The sequence below is a fragment of the Cervus elaphus genome, chromosome 1 (genome assembly GCF_910594005.1).
Source record: "Cervus elaphus chromosome 1, mCerEla1.1, whole genome shotgun sequence".
Taxonomy (NCBI): domain Eukaryota; kingdom Metazoa; phylum Chordata; class Mammalia; order Artiodactyla; family Cervidae; genus Cervus; species Cervus elaphus.
In genome coordinates, this window is record NC_057815.1 from 65552989 (window position 1) to 65568895 (window position 15907).

The following is a 15907-nucleotide window of genomic DNA, read 5'->3' on the forward strand; positions in this document are numbered from 1 at the left end:
GGACAGAGGGGCGGGAACGAACACACAGATGGATACACGTCCTTTATCGAGGATGACAAACCAAAACAAAACCAAAAAACCCCAAACATGTAAAAACCCAGGGTGCTAGAAATACAAACTCAATTCATTCAAACTCAAGCTCATCCAGACCCTGGTCACAAGCCCTCGTGAGGTGCACGTGAGCACCAAGTCAAGGACAGGGGACAGGAGTGAGGCCAAGGAAGGGTGGGCAGGGGGCCCTAACAGGCCCCCTAGTGACCACCCCCACACTGGCACCTCCACCTTCCCAGTGACAGGGAAGAGCTACCGGGCCTTGTTCCTGTGACCCCCACCCCACCCCTGGCCAGAGCTTCAAAGGCCAGTCCCAAATGGTTCTACCCTCCCTTGCTGCATCCTCACTTGCTCAGGCTTCTCGCCTCACTCTTCTCCTCCTCCTCCACTTTCTTCTGTGATTAGTAGCAGGTTAGGATACTGTATAAGCCGCAGTGTGGCTGGGGGCCAGGGGAGGCAGGGTGGAGACGGAGCGAAGAGAGGAGAAGAAGAGCTGTCCAGGGACCCCCTCTCTTCACGGGATCCCGAACTGTACAACCAGCTCCTCTTTTGCGTCCACACGGATCTGAGAAAGTGCACTGTAGGCATAAGCAGCTATCCTGGAGACCTGGGACAGGGGGACGGGGAGAGAGAAACAGAGGAGTGAGAAGGGAGATCCGGAGTGGGAGAGGGGGACTGGATGGTCAGGGAGGAGGGAATGACGGGGGAGAGGCAGCCAAGAAGAAAGGCACGGATTGGAAAGACAGGTGCAAAGAACAAAGGGTAGAAAAAGAACGAAGGTTGAAGAGCGGGCATGGGGAGGAGAGAAAAAGAGTGAAGTGGGAGACAGTTGGGCCCACAGGCCACCAGGGTCCCTCCCTTTACTCCTCCACCCCCTCAGAGGCGGAGAGGGTGGGGCAAGGGGTGGCTCACCTGCTGCAAGTCGGAGAGGGGGACAGGCTCGCTGGCCAGCACTTGGTGGGGCTGGCTGGTGAGAGACGGCAGCGGCGGCAGCTTCTTCCAATGGGTCAGGCTGCTGCTCAGCACAGCCAAACGGGTGCTGGCGGAAGGGAGGGCAGGGTGGGGACAGGCAGTCAGGCCACAGTAGTTGGCCCAACCCGCCCAGGCAGGCTTCATCCCTCAGACCAGAGAAGCAGGTGACAGGGCCCTGGCTCACCGCAAAGCCTCTCCAGGCCCACCTCCTTTGCTTTCCACACCCTTGGAGGTCACAGGGCAAGTTGGGTCAACACGAACATTGACTGAAGCACCCGAGTGATTTGTGGCCACCCTCCTGGGCCGCACCCAAACCAGGAGCCTGGACTGGGGCCCGAGCTCCAAAGCTGGAGCAGAGGGAGGAGGAGGGAGGGGCCCAAGCAGCCCACGGGCTCTAGGCTGGCCAGGAGCTCACCTGTACTGCCGGGCCCGGTCCATGTACTCGTGCTGCTCCATGCCCTGGGAGTCTGCAGCAGACACGTCGATGATGTTGCTTCGGGGAGAAGGAGAGAGAGGAGGTGAAAGGTGCTTCCAAGAGGGCCAAGCAAGCCTCCCTGCCAGATGATATCTCCAGGGCGATCTGATAATCGTGTCCTTGCTTGCCCACAGGAGCACGACTGGGTTCAGGAGTACCTCTCCCCACTGACCTTGGCCCGTCCCCTGCATCCTGGGTCTGGCCCCCAATCCCAGTCTTTAACATGCATGGAGGAGGGCTGTCCCAGGCCCGGTCCTGTGATGCCCACCTGGCTGTCTTGGCGAGGATGGAGGAGAGCAGCGCCTGCTCATCGGTGCGAGCAGAGGGCAGGCTGTGATAGTTGGGCTCGGCTCCATTGAGAGCTTTGGTGGGTGGGCTGCTAGGGTCCAGCAGCAGCTTCCGCTCCTCTCGGTCCTAGGAGAGACCACAGGGGAGACATCAGCCCCGCGGCCCTTAATCCAACCCACCTTATTGGGCTCTCCTCTTAGCCCAGCTCTGACCTTTAAGCACCAAAAATATTTTATTAGGAACATCCCAAGTGCCCAACTGTATGGAAGTGTCCGCTCCAGGACCGAGATCCTGCTTGCCTTTGGGAGCTAGGCTGGTGGTGGTCTAGGATGAGCTAAAGTGGAACCAAGCAGTCCTAGAGGCCCTGAAAAGATGGACAGAGGCACAAAGCAGGTATTTAGTCACAGCCTTGCAGCTTCAGGAAACAGTCCAGCACCTGGTAGAGAAAGTATATTGGAGGCTGGAAGCCAGAGAAGGTGGAAAATACCAAACAGTGGAGTCTAGAGGGGACACTGATACAAGTCAGGAGCCCGAGTATGGCCCACCTGATCCCCCAGACCAGATCCTCCCTGGTCAGACTGTCTGCTCCCACGATGGAGGCCCTGTGGGGCCAGACAAGGCCTTGGGCCCCAAGGGAAAGCAGGCCCAACCTCTCAATGGCCATTCCTCATATTACCTCAGGAGTCTCAGCTGCAGGCTCTAGTCCCACCATCCAACGGTTCCTTCTTGAGGGCAGGGCCCTTCTACTCTCAGGAGTTCGCTCTCCTTTCCCCTTTGCGTGGGATTCCCAGGACCTAACTCAGTGCTCCCAGTGTACCTTTACTTGAACACGGAGCTGCTCCCTCCCTCACCAAGCCCCCACAGCTCTGTGAATGGGCCTTCCTTAGTGTCAGAGTCCTGTTTCTGCTGGCCCATGCCAATTACCACAACCCCTGAACTGACCTGAGACCAAACCAAGTCTCCCTGGTCCTATATAATGCTACATATTATTTCTCCTCATCTTGTTTTAGTCCCTTGATCTAATCTACTGTGATCTTTTTGAATACAACCCTGCCTTGAGCCCATCAGCTGTAAATCCCTGCTGGCTTTGTGTGAGCTGCAAAATGGATAAGCCATCATGCTGGGTATCCAAAGTATAAAGAACAAGGGCACCCAGGACGATGCCAGGGACAAGGGGCCATCCTGACTAAAGCTGACTCACCAGCCTTCAGTGCCAGACCACCAGACTCCTTAGTGCTCCATTCCAGGCCCATCTTAGTTCCTATTACAATCTTTCACACTTGCAGGCTCCCAGTTCCCCTGCCAACAGCTCGTCAACTCTCCTTACAGAGCACACTTCCTCCTGCCCCACCCTAGGCAAGGTCAGTCCTTTGACATTACTCTTCTTTCTCAAGCCTAGGCTGCCCATGTCCTTAGTTCCCAACAGCGTGAGACAGAAGCTCTAGGCTCCTGGCTCATCCAGCTCCCAAATCCTTTAGACACCCCCTGACCCACCTAAAATGCAGGCTAAGTATTAAAGAACTTGAAAGACAAAATCTGTGCCAAAGATTAAACTATCTCTAAGGAAAGTTGGCTCCATAATAAAGCCTGAGTTGCTTTCTATATGTCCATCTTTTCCCCAGCCCCACTTCAGACAGATGCTCCTGCAGGACAAGGCCACTTCTCCCCTATCCAGGGTTCTTCAAGAACAAGGCTATTTTGGGTTTCAGTGGTAAAGAATCCACCTGTCAATTCAAGAGAGACAGGTTCGATTCCTGATATGGGACGATCCCACTTGCCACAGAGAATTAAGCCTGTGCGTCACAACTACTGAGCCTGGTGCTCTAGAGCCCAGGAGGGCTCTGTGCAACTACTGAGCCCGAGTGCTGTAACTACTGAAGCTGGCATGCCCTAGGGCCAGTGCTCTCCAACGAGAAGCCACCACAATGAGAAGTCCACACACTGCAACTTAGGTGCTGCTCGCCACAACTAGAGAAAAGCCCTCACAGCAGTGAAGACCCAACACAGCCAAAGAAAAGAAAAAGAACAAGATTGTTTTCCTGAGACCTAAACTCATGGAAGAGGCCATGCTACCACCATTAGAGTAGACAACATTGCCCCCACCCCCAAAAGGGTGAATGGAACATGGGGGAGGGTTTTTCACACCAATATTTGTCCTCAAGTCAACGTCAACCTGGGAGTAGTGTTTCACCATCTTCTCTTCACAGACATGTATGTAGTCTGCCTATGACTAGCCACCTGGTCTGTGGGCACAGCTAGAAGACACTACTTAGCCCAGTGGATAAAGACGTTCCTTGGCATCAAAACACCTTGCTTGTAGCACTTCTGAGTTTTGTGTGTGCATGTGTGTGTCTGCTCAATTGTTCAGTCGTGTTCAACTCTTGAGACCCCATGGACTGTAGCCCACCAGGCTCCTCTGTCCATGGAATTTTCCAGGCAAGAATACTGGAGTGCGTTGCCATTTCCTACTCCAGGGGATCTTCCCCACCCAGGGATTGAACCTGCATTTCTCTCATCTCCTGCAATGGCAGCTGGATTCTTTACCACTGTGCCATCTGGGAAGCCCTCTGTTTTATAAGCTTGGCTAAATCACTTAGCCTCTCTGAACTTTTTCTTCACCTTTAAACAGATATAACTAAAACCTATATGACAGACGTTGGACAAGAATCAAGCAAAAGTAACTGTAAAAGATCTCTGAAAACTGTAACATAATGTACATTTCTTTTTATTATTATAACAAAGAGTTCAATATGAGAATGGGAGAGAGGCCTGCCCAAGACCTAAGAGAGTGGACAGTGAATGGTTATGGCTTATAGACTAGGTAAGCAGACCTTCTCCACCTGAGGTCTCAAATCACCCAGGACAGGGATTTTCCTGGCAGTCCAGTGTTAAGACTTTGCCTTCCAGGGGGAGGAGGTTCAATCCCTGGTCAGGGAGCTAAAATCTCACATGCCTTTTGGCCAAAAATCCAAAACATAAAACAGAAGCAATACAGTAACAAGTTCAATAAAGAATTTTTAAATGGTCCACAGTTAAAAAAAAAAAAAAAAGACTTTAAAAAACATCACCCAGGACTGATCAAACACCATCTCTGGGCACTAGGACCAGAAGTGAAAGCCCATCAAGGGGAAGGTGGGAGGTTCAGGACAGTAGAAATTCCAATTAGAAGCTGGTATCCATTCATTTGAACCAGTCCTAATGAGATGGATGAAACTGGAGCCCCTTATACAGAGTGAAGTAAGCCAGAAAGATAAAGAACATTACAGCATACTAACACATATATATGGAATTTAGAAAGATGGTAACGATAACCCTATATGCAAAACAGAAAAAGAGACACAGAAGTACAGAACAGACTTTTGAACTCTGTGGGAGAATGTGAGGGTGGGATATTTCAAAAGAACAGCATGTATACTATCTATGGTGAAACAGATCACCAGCCCAGGTGGGATGCATGAGACAAGTACTCAGGCCTGGTGCACTGGGAAGACCCAGAGGAATCGGGTGGACAGGGAGGTGGGAGGGGGGATTGGGATGGGGAATACGTGTAAATCTATGGCTGATTCATATCAATGTATGACAAAACCCACTGAAATGTTGTGAAGTAATTAGCCTCCAACTAATAAAAAAAAAAAAGAAGCTGGTATCCTTTCTCACAAAAAGTTAACCCTTGACTCCTTCTGTGCAAGAATCCACTATTATGCTTTATGGGACAATTTCCCATTAGGCCATAGCTTTCCCAGTAGGCACGGGTATTGTCTCCGATTTCTAGCCGGAGGAGGTGAAGTGTGAAGTACTGCCTGGATGGCATGCCTAACATAAGGCATAGAAATACGAACATATGTTCACTAGGTGTTTGGAGACTTAGTGAGATCCAGGGGCCACCCGTGCCTCCCATATAAATGACTTTTCCCCAAGCTTAAGTCTTTGACCCAAAATAGATTCATGTGAGTCACTGGGGAAGACCTACTTCCCCTATACCAGTGACATAATCCATTTCTGTGACCATCTACTTCTCTAGACTGTGAACTACTTGTTGAAATCTTTCTACAGTTTTCCTGTCAATATGTTTTGAAAAGTAAAATCCAGGCTCAGTGGCAACCAAGACGGCAAGTGAGACTTGGGACTTCATCTTGAAAAGGTCTCGCCGTCCTCAAAAAAGGTCAGGCAGGCAGGGCAGGGATTAAAGTGTAGCAAGAAGTGAGAATACACCAAGGGGAAGAGGCAGAATTTAAAACTGTACAGGCCGCCCCAGCCTAACCCTTTCTGCCAAGGAATCAGATCTACAGCCGAACACCCAGAACACCCCTCTAGTTACAGGAGCCCTCAGGCCCCAGGCAGGGACTGCACTGAGGCAGGCCAAAGTGAGCTCCCATCCCACTTCTCTTTGCCCGCAATCTAGCCAAAGCTAAACGCATTTTGTTGCCTTCCAAATTCCCACCGTCTCAATGCCCTCACTGTGTCTATTAAATCCTTCACTGATCAGCTTAAATGACACCAACTTCCAGAGGCCTTCCCTGACTCCAAACCAGCAGTTACCTTCCTTCTTCAACCCCAAGGATTCAGAGTATACACAGATTCCTGATTCATATCGGGACAATCTAACTCAAGAGCCTCAGCTTACCCACCTCTACAATGGACTCACAAAGCCCACTAATACAAGCAAAGAGAAGGCACAGCAGCTGGGAAGGGAGTGCTTCCCAAAGACCGAGGCTGAGGACCCTTTAAGTTGTAAACGTCTGAAAGTAGGGGAAGGGGGCGGGAGCGAGCGGGACAGGCGGCTGCCTGCACATCTTAACGTGGGGGGTGTGCAGAAAGAACTGGGGCTTTAAAAGGAATAGGAGCCCGGCCCGGCGTCTCCTCTGTAATCTGTCCCCTCCGGGCCTCCGTACTCAGTAAGCCCTGCAGTCCAGGTGACCCGTTTCTGCAGGCTTTTCTCTGGGCCCCATGCCCCAGAATCTCAGCCCTCATTCCCGCGCCCCGCCCGCGGCGGCCGCACCTGGTCCGAGTCCTCGTTCTCGCTGCTGTAGCAGCACCCCATGGCGGGGGTCGGGCCGGGCGCTCAGGCCGCGCAGAGGAGGGACGGCGTCCGTCACGAGCCCTTCCGGTCACATGACCGGCGCCAGCATCCAGCAAGTAACCACCGCCCCCGTGCCTACCCCTTCCCGGAGCGGCTTCGCCGCCGCGGCTGCCGCCGGAACCCAAGCTTCCGGCCCCGCCCCTACCACGTGATCATAGCCAACCAATGGGAGGGCACACCCTGCGTGACAGGCCGTGAGACACGTGATGCAAGGAAAGGGAGGGGTAGATCACATGACTTCAGCTTTTCCCGGTCTCAGCTGGAGAAGTCCACTGCGGGGATGTGAAGGTCCCCGTGTGAAGTGTATGAGTTCCCGAGGCCACCAGGCTATATCTGTGGGCTAGTGAATGAATTTATACCAGTTGCAGTCATGAAATACTCTCCTGAATGACATTAGAAGGGCGAATGGAATCCAGGCCCTGCGCTCAAAGAGCGCACGGTGTGGGTACACACCCATAGGCCTAGTTGGCTGGCGCCAGGCCCGGGCTCACACAGCGGGTGTGGCACCCAACCTGGACTAGGGCTCTGAGACTTACTGGAAGAAGGGTCTTTATATTTTGACAAACTGAAGCAGAGAGGAGCTCAATCCTGATGGCGGAGGTAGAGGCCACCTCACTGATTTCTTTGGCCTGAGGCATTTCTTTTCAATCCTGCCTTTTTACAGCAGAGTAATCTAACACACAGAGCTCATAGTCAGTGCTCTTAGAACCATCACACATCTTCCCTTGGACTCTGAACACAAGTCCAAGACTGTCGTGAAAGATCTTGCAGTTCCTGCCTTTCCAACCACAGGGAAAAATACTTAGGAAGTTTCCTGATTGACTTTCTGGTTTTTGTACCCATGGGCTGACACACTGTCTCTCCCACCTGGTCTGCTTGCCAACAGTCCACGTGTTCATGGAGCATGCATTCTAGTGATCACTGTTATATTTTATTCTCTGTCCCTGTATCAATCTCTTCTATCAAAGGTGGAGTTCCTGGGGACAGGGACAGGATCTGACTCTTCTCTGTGACTCAATCCTTAGCACTGGCTTAGAATTTGGAATTAATAAATTACAGCCCACCCCCCCCCCCCCCCCCCCCCCCATCACCTTGGCTCACACCATAACCTATGTCTTGAATCAGGGATTGGAGAAAATGTCACCAAACCAAGTAGTTCTGTTATTCCTCAAATCAAGGTCCTGGAATTTCGAAGTTCTTTGAGGGATCCTGAAGGGTAGGAGGCAGTTCCAGCACGTCCTGGGGCTGGTAACTTGAACGGCAGGTCTCAGGTAACAACAGCAGCCTCAGCATCAATAATTGAAAGCAAGTCCAGCCTGCCTAGGGTTCTTCTTCACCCCAAGGACTCCCCCTCCTGTCCTATGCGCTGATCTTCCCAAGCAGGAGCGTCCAGCCCAGGTAAGCAGGGCCCTGGAATGTGGGTTCTCAAGCACACCAGTTCAGATTCACCATCACCACCTACCTATAGGCTTCCCTTGTGGCTCAGCTGGTAAAGAATCTGCCTGCAATGCAGGAGACCTGGGTTTGATCCCTGGGTTGGGAAGACAACCTGGAGAAGGGAAAGGCCACCCACTCCAGTATTCTGGCCTGGAGAATTCCATGGACTGTATGGTCCATGGGGTTGCAGAGTCAGACACGACTGAGCGACTTTCACTTCACCTATCTATTAACCCCATTCATATATGCTTTTTAGTAGCACCCCCCCTTAACTACCACCAGTGGCCTCAAAAGGGTAAGATGGTCCAGGGCACAGGAGAAGACAGAGTTCATGGGGATGGGAGGTGGGTGTCTTGGGATGAGGGAGAGAAGAGGCTGAGTTAGGGGAAAGTGTGTGCTGTGTCTCTATGTGACTGTGAAGGGAATTCTGAGAGAGGACAGAGGAGGGGAGTGCAGGAGAGGGGAGACAGAACTGGAGAATAAATACGCCAATCAAGGACCATTCTCACCTTCCAGGGAAATGCTGACAGAGGGAGAGTTCTGTGGTGGTAAGGATATCTCATCCTAACACACTATGGAGTATTTTGATGGCCTTTTACTGACACAGAGTAGTGACAGTGAAGGAGTTCCTGACTTTGTAGTTGTGCTATTTTGTTACACAGTAATGGGTCAGAGACCAAGCAGGCACTGGGTAAGGTGGGAGAAGAACTCAGGCAGAACTGGTAAAAGGGGTCCTGAAAAGGGAGACTTACAGAGATGATGCAAAACTGATGAAGGGAGCAAGGTGAAGATGAGCCAGGGTCCAGAAGTGGGAAGAGATGGTTTGGGATTAGGTGCTGAACTTAAGTGGCATGGAGTCCTTGAAAATGTATGAGCCTGGAATCAGACCAGCTTGGATTCAAATCCTAGTTCTTCTGTATGACTCTGGACACGAACTTAGCCTTTCTGAGCCATGGTGTGTAAAATACAGGGATAATTGCCACTGGTACGGGCTGCACAAATGACAGGCAAGTGACATGTGTGTTTCCCTCCCTTCCTCCACCTCGGGGCCCAGGTAGGGACCATGTCCCCTGCCATCGCGCTGGCCTTCCTGCCCCTGCTGGTGACATTGTTGGTGAGGTACCGGCATTACTTCCGACTGCTGGTTCGCACAGTCTTGCTCCGGAGCCTCCGAGATTGCCTGTCAGGGCTGCGGATGGAGGAGCGGGCCTTCAGCTATGTGCTCACCCACGCCCTGCCTGGAGACCCTGGTCACATCCTCACCACCCTGGACCACTGGAGCAGCCATTGCGAGTACCTGAGCCACATGGGGCCTGCCAAAGGTCAGTGTTTCCTAGCCTTCTGCTCCAGGAAGCACCTCCAAAATGGTGAAGGAAGATCTGCGATCTGCCACTGTCTTACTGGGTGACTTGAGCAGATTCTTGATCTTCAATGGGTCTCTTTTTTTCTCCTCTGGAAAGGAGGGAGCTGGGTAAAATTACTCATTCATCCAGTAAAATTTATCACTACCTGTTTTGTATCAGACATGTGCTAAGTGCTGGGGAAGAAAGAGGTAGAAGCCACAGGGATGAATCAGCCACAAAGGCTGGCCTCAAAGTGGGCATAATACAAGGGAATAACTATCTCAGCACATAACCCATAACCTTGTAATTATGGGTCTGTAATTCTCCCCCACCATGGAGGCTCCCCCATCCCATTCAGGGTAGCTGTCTGCTTGGATTTGTCTGAATCTCACCTCCCAGCACATGTGTTTTGGAGTCTTATTTAAGAGATTCATCCAATTCAATGGTTAGAAAGATATTTCAATGAACAAAACAAGGGAGAATGAAACTGGAAGGTCTAACAAAGATCTTTTAGGATTTTGGTGGTGCTTTCCATCTGGGCCCTCCCGGAGAAAGCAACATTTGAACTGAGCCTAGAATGACTCTGCTTTCGAGCTGGCCAGGTAGTTGAGGATAGAGGTGAGGTGGAGAAGGACAAAGCCAGCCGTGTATCTGAATGTGGCATGAAGGAATGAGCCAGCATGGTTGACTCTAGGCACAGTTGTTCAGGATGGTTGTGGTGGGAAGAATTGAGAGCTGAAACCAGAAAGGAAGGACAGGATCAGGTCTAAGAAAGTTCTGAATGTCAGGCTGAGGATCCCATGTTCAATCCCAAAGGCCTTTAGGATCATAGGAAACAGGGAGCAATAGGGTCAGATTTGTTAGAAAGATTCCTAGTGGCTGGTGTGAAGAAGGCAAGCTTGGAGGGGCAGGGAGACCAATGGGGCTACTAGGACTATAAACCAAAAAATAAATGAGATTTTAGCCAGTTGGGGGCTGCAGTGAGGCAAGTGGGCATTTGAGACCCCTTTCTATGAGGCCCCCTGCATCATCTCCCATGTCTGCTACAATAGCCACTTCCTCCCATAGGTCAGATCCTGATGCGGCTGGTGGAGGAGAAGGCTCCTGCCTGTGCACTGGAGCTGGGCACCTACTGCGGGTACTCCACACTGCTTATTGCCCGTGCTTTGCCCCCTGGGGGTCGCCTTCTCACCGTGGAGCGGGATCCACGCACGGCAGCAGTGGCTGAAAAACTCATCCGCCTGGCTGGCTTTGACGAGCACATGGTCAGGCCCCACCTCCCCAACCCTGATCTCTTTCCTACCACCCTAGGCCTTACACTAGTCAGCCTCCCCTGTCTCCCACCTAGGAGAAAGAAACAGTTCTTCTTAGGAACTATGACCTTGGAGAGTGTTTGAGTTCTTATCTTCCTCTTCCAAGTCACTGGCACATATTTGCTGCTGGATGACAAAGCAGCAGTTAAGAGGAAAGTCTCTGGAACCCATCTGGGTCCAAACCTTAGTCTGCCTCTTGTTAGTTATGTGATCCTGGGCAAAGCACTTGTCCTCTGAACCTCAGCTTCTTCAGTCGTAAAATGGAAATCACAATTCTGATTCTGATTTCTTGTTCTGAAGCCAGAGGAAGTATGAGAACATACATGGGGACCTTGGCCAGGGCCTGGCACAAAATAAGCCAAATGCCAGTGGGGTCTGGTGTGGGAGAGCAGTCATCCCTCCCAACCTCACCTCCAGTGCCTCCCCCTGCAGGTGGAGCTCATCGTGGGGAGATCAGAGGAGGTGATCCCACGTCTAAGAACCCAGTACCAGCTGAGGCGGGCTGACCTGGTGCTCCTGGCGCACCGGCCCCGATGTTACCTGCGGGACCTGCAGCTGCTGGAAGGCCATGCCCTGCTGCCAGCTGGTGCCACTGTGTTAGCGGACCGTGTGCTCTTCCCTGGTGCACCCCGCTTCCTGCAGTATGCCAAGAGTTGTGGCCGCTACCATTGCCGCCTCCACCACACTGGCCTCCCTGACTTCCCTGCCATCAAGGATGGCATAGCCCAGCTCACCTATGCAGGGCCTGGCTGAGTCCAGGCGCAGGGGTACTTACGGCTGCCTCCCCCCACCCCTCCCCAAGCACAGACCTCAGAATATCCCCTCCCCTCCCTTCCCTGCTTGTGGACTGACACATGCTGGGCTCAGGGCTAGAGGGGCTCTCCTCCCACCTCTGTCCCCCTCTGGCTCCATGCTAACCTGAGGCCTCAAGTTCTGTCAGGCTGTTTGATTCCATTGGTTCCTCTCCTTGTAGTCCAGAGTCATGGACTGACAGGCAAGAAGCTTGAGCTCCCAACCCAGCCCTGTCACTGATTTGCTGGGTTACTCCATGGGAGTCTCTGCCCTGTTCTGAGATTTAATCTGTTCTAATACCAGAGAAGTTGACTAGGAGAGTTCAGGGGCCTCTCAGTTCTGGGCCTCAGAGAACCTGCCCCCCAGCCTCCCCAACCCCATGCCATTTCGGGTGGAATCAAAGGAAGCAGTAAACACTGAGTTAGAGGGCTGGCAGGAATGGCTGGGTGCAATCTGGGCCAGAGGAAATGGCAGTGAAGCCTCAGCTCACAGCCAGGGCTACTCTGGCCTTCCCTAGCCCCAGACCACACAGCCAGGTAGATCCGCCTGAAGTCCCTTGAATACCCTTTCCCCAAAGCTCAAGAGAAGACACTGGACTCCTCTAGGTTCCAACAAGAAAGAGGGAATAGACATGGGGGAAAAAAAATCAGTCCTGTGTCTTTATTAAAGTTAGAAAGAGACTAGATCTGACAAACAAGGGGTGAGGTGCTGGCTAGGAGGGAGGGGGCTGGGCTCGGGCCCTGGGGATTCAAGGGCATACTGATGGCCTCGGAGGGACCAAGAAGATCAGGTCCTGGCAGCAGCTGAGGAAGTGCCCGAGGATGAGCATTCAGGCACTGGGGTGGGGCATGGGGGTGGGTGATCAGCTGGTTCTGCAGGAGGTCCAGGGCCATCCTTGGACCCCCTTTCTTGTCTACCTAGATCATCCACTGGTCCTGATCCTGTTCGTTGCCTTCCATGTCCACCTGAAGAGGAGGCTGGGTGTGGGTGGGGAGGGGCCTCAGCCACCCAGCCAGCCCCAGTCCCAGATCCTGCCCCTGGCGGCATCCAGGGTTTCCGTACCCTTGGCTGCCAGTGAGGTCAGGGACAGGGGCCCTCCCGCACACCCCTGCCTACCTCATTGACCTCTCCATCATCAGGTGACTCATTGTAGTCATTCATCTCATCCATGTCCTGCATGTCCTCGTCATCCTCTGAGTCCTCTTCACTATCCTCGTCGTCATCTTCATCTTCCTCTTCCTCGTCGTCATAGTGCTGGTGAGGCAGGGAAGAGCCCGGAGGTTCTGTAGGTCTGCCTGGGCCACTTCAAGGACTGGCCCACTTGGAGCTTCTCTCTGGGGCCAATGAATGAGCTCCACTCCTGATCCTGTCCCACTCGAGTCTAGCTGGTTGGTGCACGACCTTAGTGCTGAGCCCACTACCCACCCTCTCTCTCACCTCTTTCTGGCCTCCACCAGTTGAGGACCACACCTACTCTGGAGTCAGAGGTCAGACCTTCAGAATTAGAGCAGAGCTTCAGTCCACCTGAGCCCCACATAGGCCCCACCTGCTATAGCCACTCACCTCTGAGGCCGGCTTGCCAATAGGTACCAGGTTGTTGTCTTTCTCTGCAATGCTCTGGAGCTGTGGCCAAACAGGGAGGAGAGCAAGGCTGGGGCCCAAGCAGGGAAGTCAAAGGCATGGCACTCACCTGCCCTGCCCCCAAGAAGACCCCCAAGTGTGGAGGAGAAGCTTCCTTCCAACTCTCAGGAAGATTCAGTCTCTTTCCTGTCATCTGCCACTTACTTATGAATTTGATCTAGCTATGTAAACTCTCTGGTCTTTGGTTTCCTTATAAGATTATGGTGAGAATGAAGTGACACTACCAGCCTAGAACATGACATCGGCAAGGTCCTCAATAAACAGTCAAAAAATACTTTGTGTGTTGTAGGGAAAAGAGCCTGGGCTCTGATCTGGCCTAGAGGTCCCACAGTCCTCAGCAAATTAGGGTAACACAAAGGTGAGAACCTAGGCCCCCAGCTCAGGACAAAAACCTCCCCCAGGGCAGACCTGCAGAGTAGGGCCAGGTTAAGGCCAGTGAAGGATAGGGAGCCTGACTGAAGCTCCACTGCTGTGCTCGGTTCTCACTCACCCACGCCTGATGCTGCTGTTCTTGCTGCTGCAGCTCTGTCTCCTCCACACAGGGTCGATCCAGATTAAACCACAGTGTCTCAGTCACACGGGGGAAGAGTGAGGGGAACAAGGTGGACATGGCTCCTAGACTGAGGGAAAGGGTCAGGTGAATCCAGCTCTCTCAGATGTGTGTGGTTTTTTTTATTTGCTTACATTTTGACTTGGGGATTGGGTGGAGTGTACAGTAGCAGAGACACACCCTTTCCCTGTGGGAATCAGACAAGACCTGGGTTTGAGTCCTGGCTCCACCACTTACTAGCTGTTTGACCTTGGCCAAGTCACTTAACCTCTGAGCCTCAGTTTCCTTGTCTGTAAAATGGGACAATAACAATTATACCACCCTCACCGTAATTCTAACAATTAGTAATTTACTTCATGGTAAGCTGTTTGTAAGCTTTTCAAGGAAGGAAGAGAATGGAAGCCAAATGTAGAGAGAGGAAACCAGAATGCAGACTGGCAATACAAAATTCAACAAAATTAAAGATGCAGGACTCTACTGAAACTACCTTTACCCCCTCCAAACACCAGACCTACTTTCTGCTCCTCCATGCTTCCCCAACCCATACCTACCCAGTGTCAGAAATTTAGGACAGGAACACCTCTATAATGAACCACAGCTAAACTGGGGGGCAAGGAAGGGAGGTGTTACCACGTGCAAGCAAGGCTCAGTAAGACATTCTAAAGGCATGAGTAAATAAGTAGATGAAAAGACTGAATAGATGAACTAACATGTGAGAGAATACATAAACTCAGCTCGGCTTAAGCGGCTGAAGGAGCTGAAAAGGAAGGTCCCAGAGAATCTGAATTAAAACTTTTCAAAAAAAAAAAAGAAAAAAAAAACCTTTTCAGCTCACAGGAAAACTGAGGCCCAGCAAAGGCAACGACTGGCTCTGGGTCACACGGTAAGCTGGGCACAGAACGCTTGCGGGGAATAGATCCAGGCCAGGCACAAGAGATGAGGAGAAAAGAATCTATGTCTAATTCTGTTCTTGCCCTAATTTATTTGACCAATCCAGGGCTAGCTGCTGCCCTTCCGTGTAGCGCAGCTTCCCGGCGCATTTAACAGGATCAATAACACCCACCCCACAACCAAGGAAGTACTGAAGAGCCATAGAGCCCGACTCCGAAAGACCAACCCATCGCCGTAAAGCCTCCACCCATTCTCTGCTTATTATAATAATCGTGGAATTGACCAACAAGAAGGCAGGGGCGGGATTCCAGCAGGCATTTGTCCTTATAGGGTCGCTAATCGCGAAAGGAGCGGGGCCTGGGTAAGGCCAATTAACTGGAAGAAATGCTGAGTGACTGGAAGTGGTACCAATGAGTGACGGGTCTTGTGTGACGGGGTAGGGCTTACTCTTGAGGAAGCGGCCAATGAGTTGGAGCGCTTTGATGTTAAGGGGAGTGTGAACAGGCAGCTCCTGAGGAGGCGGATCAGGAGAATGGGGTTTCTCTGGGGGTAGGGAAGGAAGGAGGGACGAGGAGACAGGAGCCGCAGCCTAGCTTCTGTACTTACCGCGCCGGGAGGCGGCAGCCGGCGGCGACCCGGAAGCACTTCTTTCTGCCTGACCGGAAGAGCCCACCAGAATCAGGGACACACCAAACGCATGCGTGTTTGCTCTTCTTTTGTTTCCCGCTCCCGCCCCGCCAGAGTGGAAGTGACGTTCCATACGTTGGTCACGTGCTGGATGGAAATTTGGCGCCCAGCTCTGTCGGCCCAGCCTTGAGTGTCAGCCAATCGGTCTCTCTAGCCTGGTCCCGCCCCAACGGCCCCGTGCAGCCCCGCCTCTCTCTCTCCCCAGGCAGTACTTGCTGGCCAATCCCTGCTGAAAAATAGCTGGCGGTGACCAGTGTTAGGACTAGGACTGTTTGTTGTGCTGCGTGCCAGGAAAATTAGTCTACTTCTACCTCAGAATCGCTGGGTGATTTTACCCCTCGCCGTTCCCGTCTGTCCTTTCTCTCCTTCAGTTTCCCGTTTGGGTGC

At 52.3% G+C, this 15907-nt stretch overlaps 3 protein-coding genes across 13 annotated transcripts; 1 reads left to right on the top strand and 2 right to left on the bottom strand.

Moving 5' to 3' along the window:
* Positions 1-27: 27 nt before the first annotated feature.
* LAMTOR1 (late endosomal/lysosomal adaptor, MAPK and MTOR activator 1) lies at positions 28-6977 on the bottom strand. Its single transcript, XM_043906335.1, has 5 exons — positions 6786-6977; positions 1767-1912; positions 1439-1516; positions 964-1090; positions 28-658 (listed from the first exon to the last, which is right to left on the bottom strand). The coding sequence occupies exons 1-5, from the start codon at positions 6825-6827 to the stop codon at positions 566-568; spliced, it is 486 nt and encodes a 161-aa protein (XP_043762270.1). The 5' UTR covers positions 6828-6977; the 3' UTR covers positions 28-565.
* A 52-nt stretch (positions 6978-7029) lies between these two features.
* TOMT (transmembrane O-methyltransferase) lies at positions 7030-12250 on the top strand. 2 transcript variants are annotated; one of them, XM_043906138.1, is made up of 5 exons: positions 7030-7466; positions 8045-8264; positions 9351-9625; positions 10715-10911; positions 11392-12250. In XM_043906138.1, the coding sequence occupies exons 3-5, from the start codon at positions 9367-9369 to the stop codon at positions 11710-11712; spliced, it is 777 nt and encodes a 258-aa protein (XP_043762073.1). In that variant the 5' UTR covers positions 7030-7466; positions 8045-8264; positions 9351-9366; the 3' UTR covers positions 11713-12250. The 2 variants fall into 2 exon arrangements, with proteins under 2 accessions (XP_043762073.1, XP_043762067.1); XM_043906132.1 differs by having other exon boundaries at positions 7030-8264.
* Positions 12251-12383: 133 nt separating this feature from the next.
* ANAPC15 (anaphase promoting complex subunit 15) lies at positions 12384-15582 on the bottom strand. Of its 10 annotated transcripts, none has more exons than XM_043906235.1 (5): positions 15440-15582; positions 13883-14007; positions 13315-13374; positions 12868-13005; positions 12384-12728 (listed from the first exon to the last, which is right to left on the bottom strand). In XM_043906235.1, the coding sequence occupies exons 2-5, from the start codon at positions 14000-14002 to the stop codon at positions 12669-12671; spliced, it is 378 nt and encodes a 125-aa protein (XP_043762170.1). In that variant the 5' UTR covers positions 14003-14007; positions 15440-15582; the 3' UTR covers positions 12384-12668. The 10 variants fall into 10 exon arrangements, with proteins under 10 accessions (XP_043762170.1, XP_043762179.1, XP_043762255.1 ...); XM_043906244.1 differs by having other exon boundaries at positions 12384-12716; positions 15440-15576; XM_043906320.1 differs by having other exon boundaries at positions 12384-12716; positions 13883-14012; positions 15440-15568.
* Positions 15583-15907: the final 325 nt, after the last annotated feature.

Excerpts from the sequence above, each read along its gene's own strand:
- LAMTOR1 (XM_043906335.1), bottom strand. The coding sequence starts at position 6,827 with ATGGGGTGCTGCTACAGCAGCGAGAACGAGGACTCGGACCAG. Across the intron at positions 1,517-1,766 it reads ATCCTCGCCAAGACAGCCAG|CAACATCATCGACGTGTCTG; the intron begins GTGGGCATCACA and ends TTCTCCCCGAAG. Across the intron at positions 1,091-1,438 it reads GACCGGGCCCGGCAGTACAG|CACCCGTTTGGCTGTGCTGA; the intron begins GTGAGCTCCTGG and ends CCCTTCCGCCAG.
- TOMT (XM_043906132.1), top strand. The coding sequence starts at position 9,367 with ATGTCCCCTGCCATCGCGCTGGCCTTCCTGCCCCTGCTGGTGACATTG. Across the intron at positions 9,626-10,714 it reads CCACATGGGGCCTGCCAAAG|GTCAGATCCTGATGCGGCTG; the intron begins GTCAGTGTTTCC and ends TTCCTCCCATAG. Across the intron at positions 10,912-11,391 it reads CTGGCTTTGACGAGCACATG|GTGGAGCTCATCGTGGGGAG; the intron begins GTCAGGCCCCAC and ends CTCCCCCTGCAG.
- ANAPC15 (XM_043906252.1), bottom strand. The coding sequence starts at position 15,084 with ATGGGTGGAGGCTTTACGGCGATGGGTTGGTCTTTCGGAGTCGGGCTC. Across the intron at positions 13,375-13,882 it reads AACAGCAGCATCAGGCGTGG|CTCCAGAGCATTGCAGAGAA; the intron begins GTGAGTGAGAAC and ends GTTTGGCCACAG. Across the intron at positions 12,729-12,867 it reads ATGATGGAGAGGTCAATGAG|CCTCCTCTTCAGGTGGACAT; the intron begins GTAGGCAGGGGT and ends ACCCACACCCAG.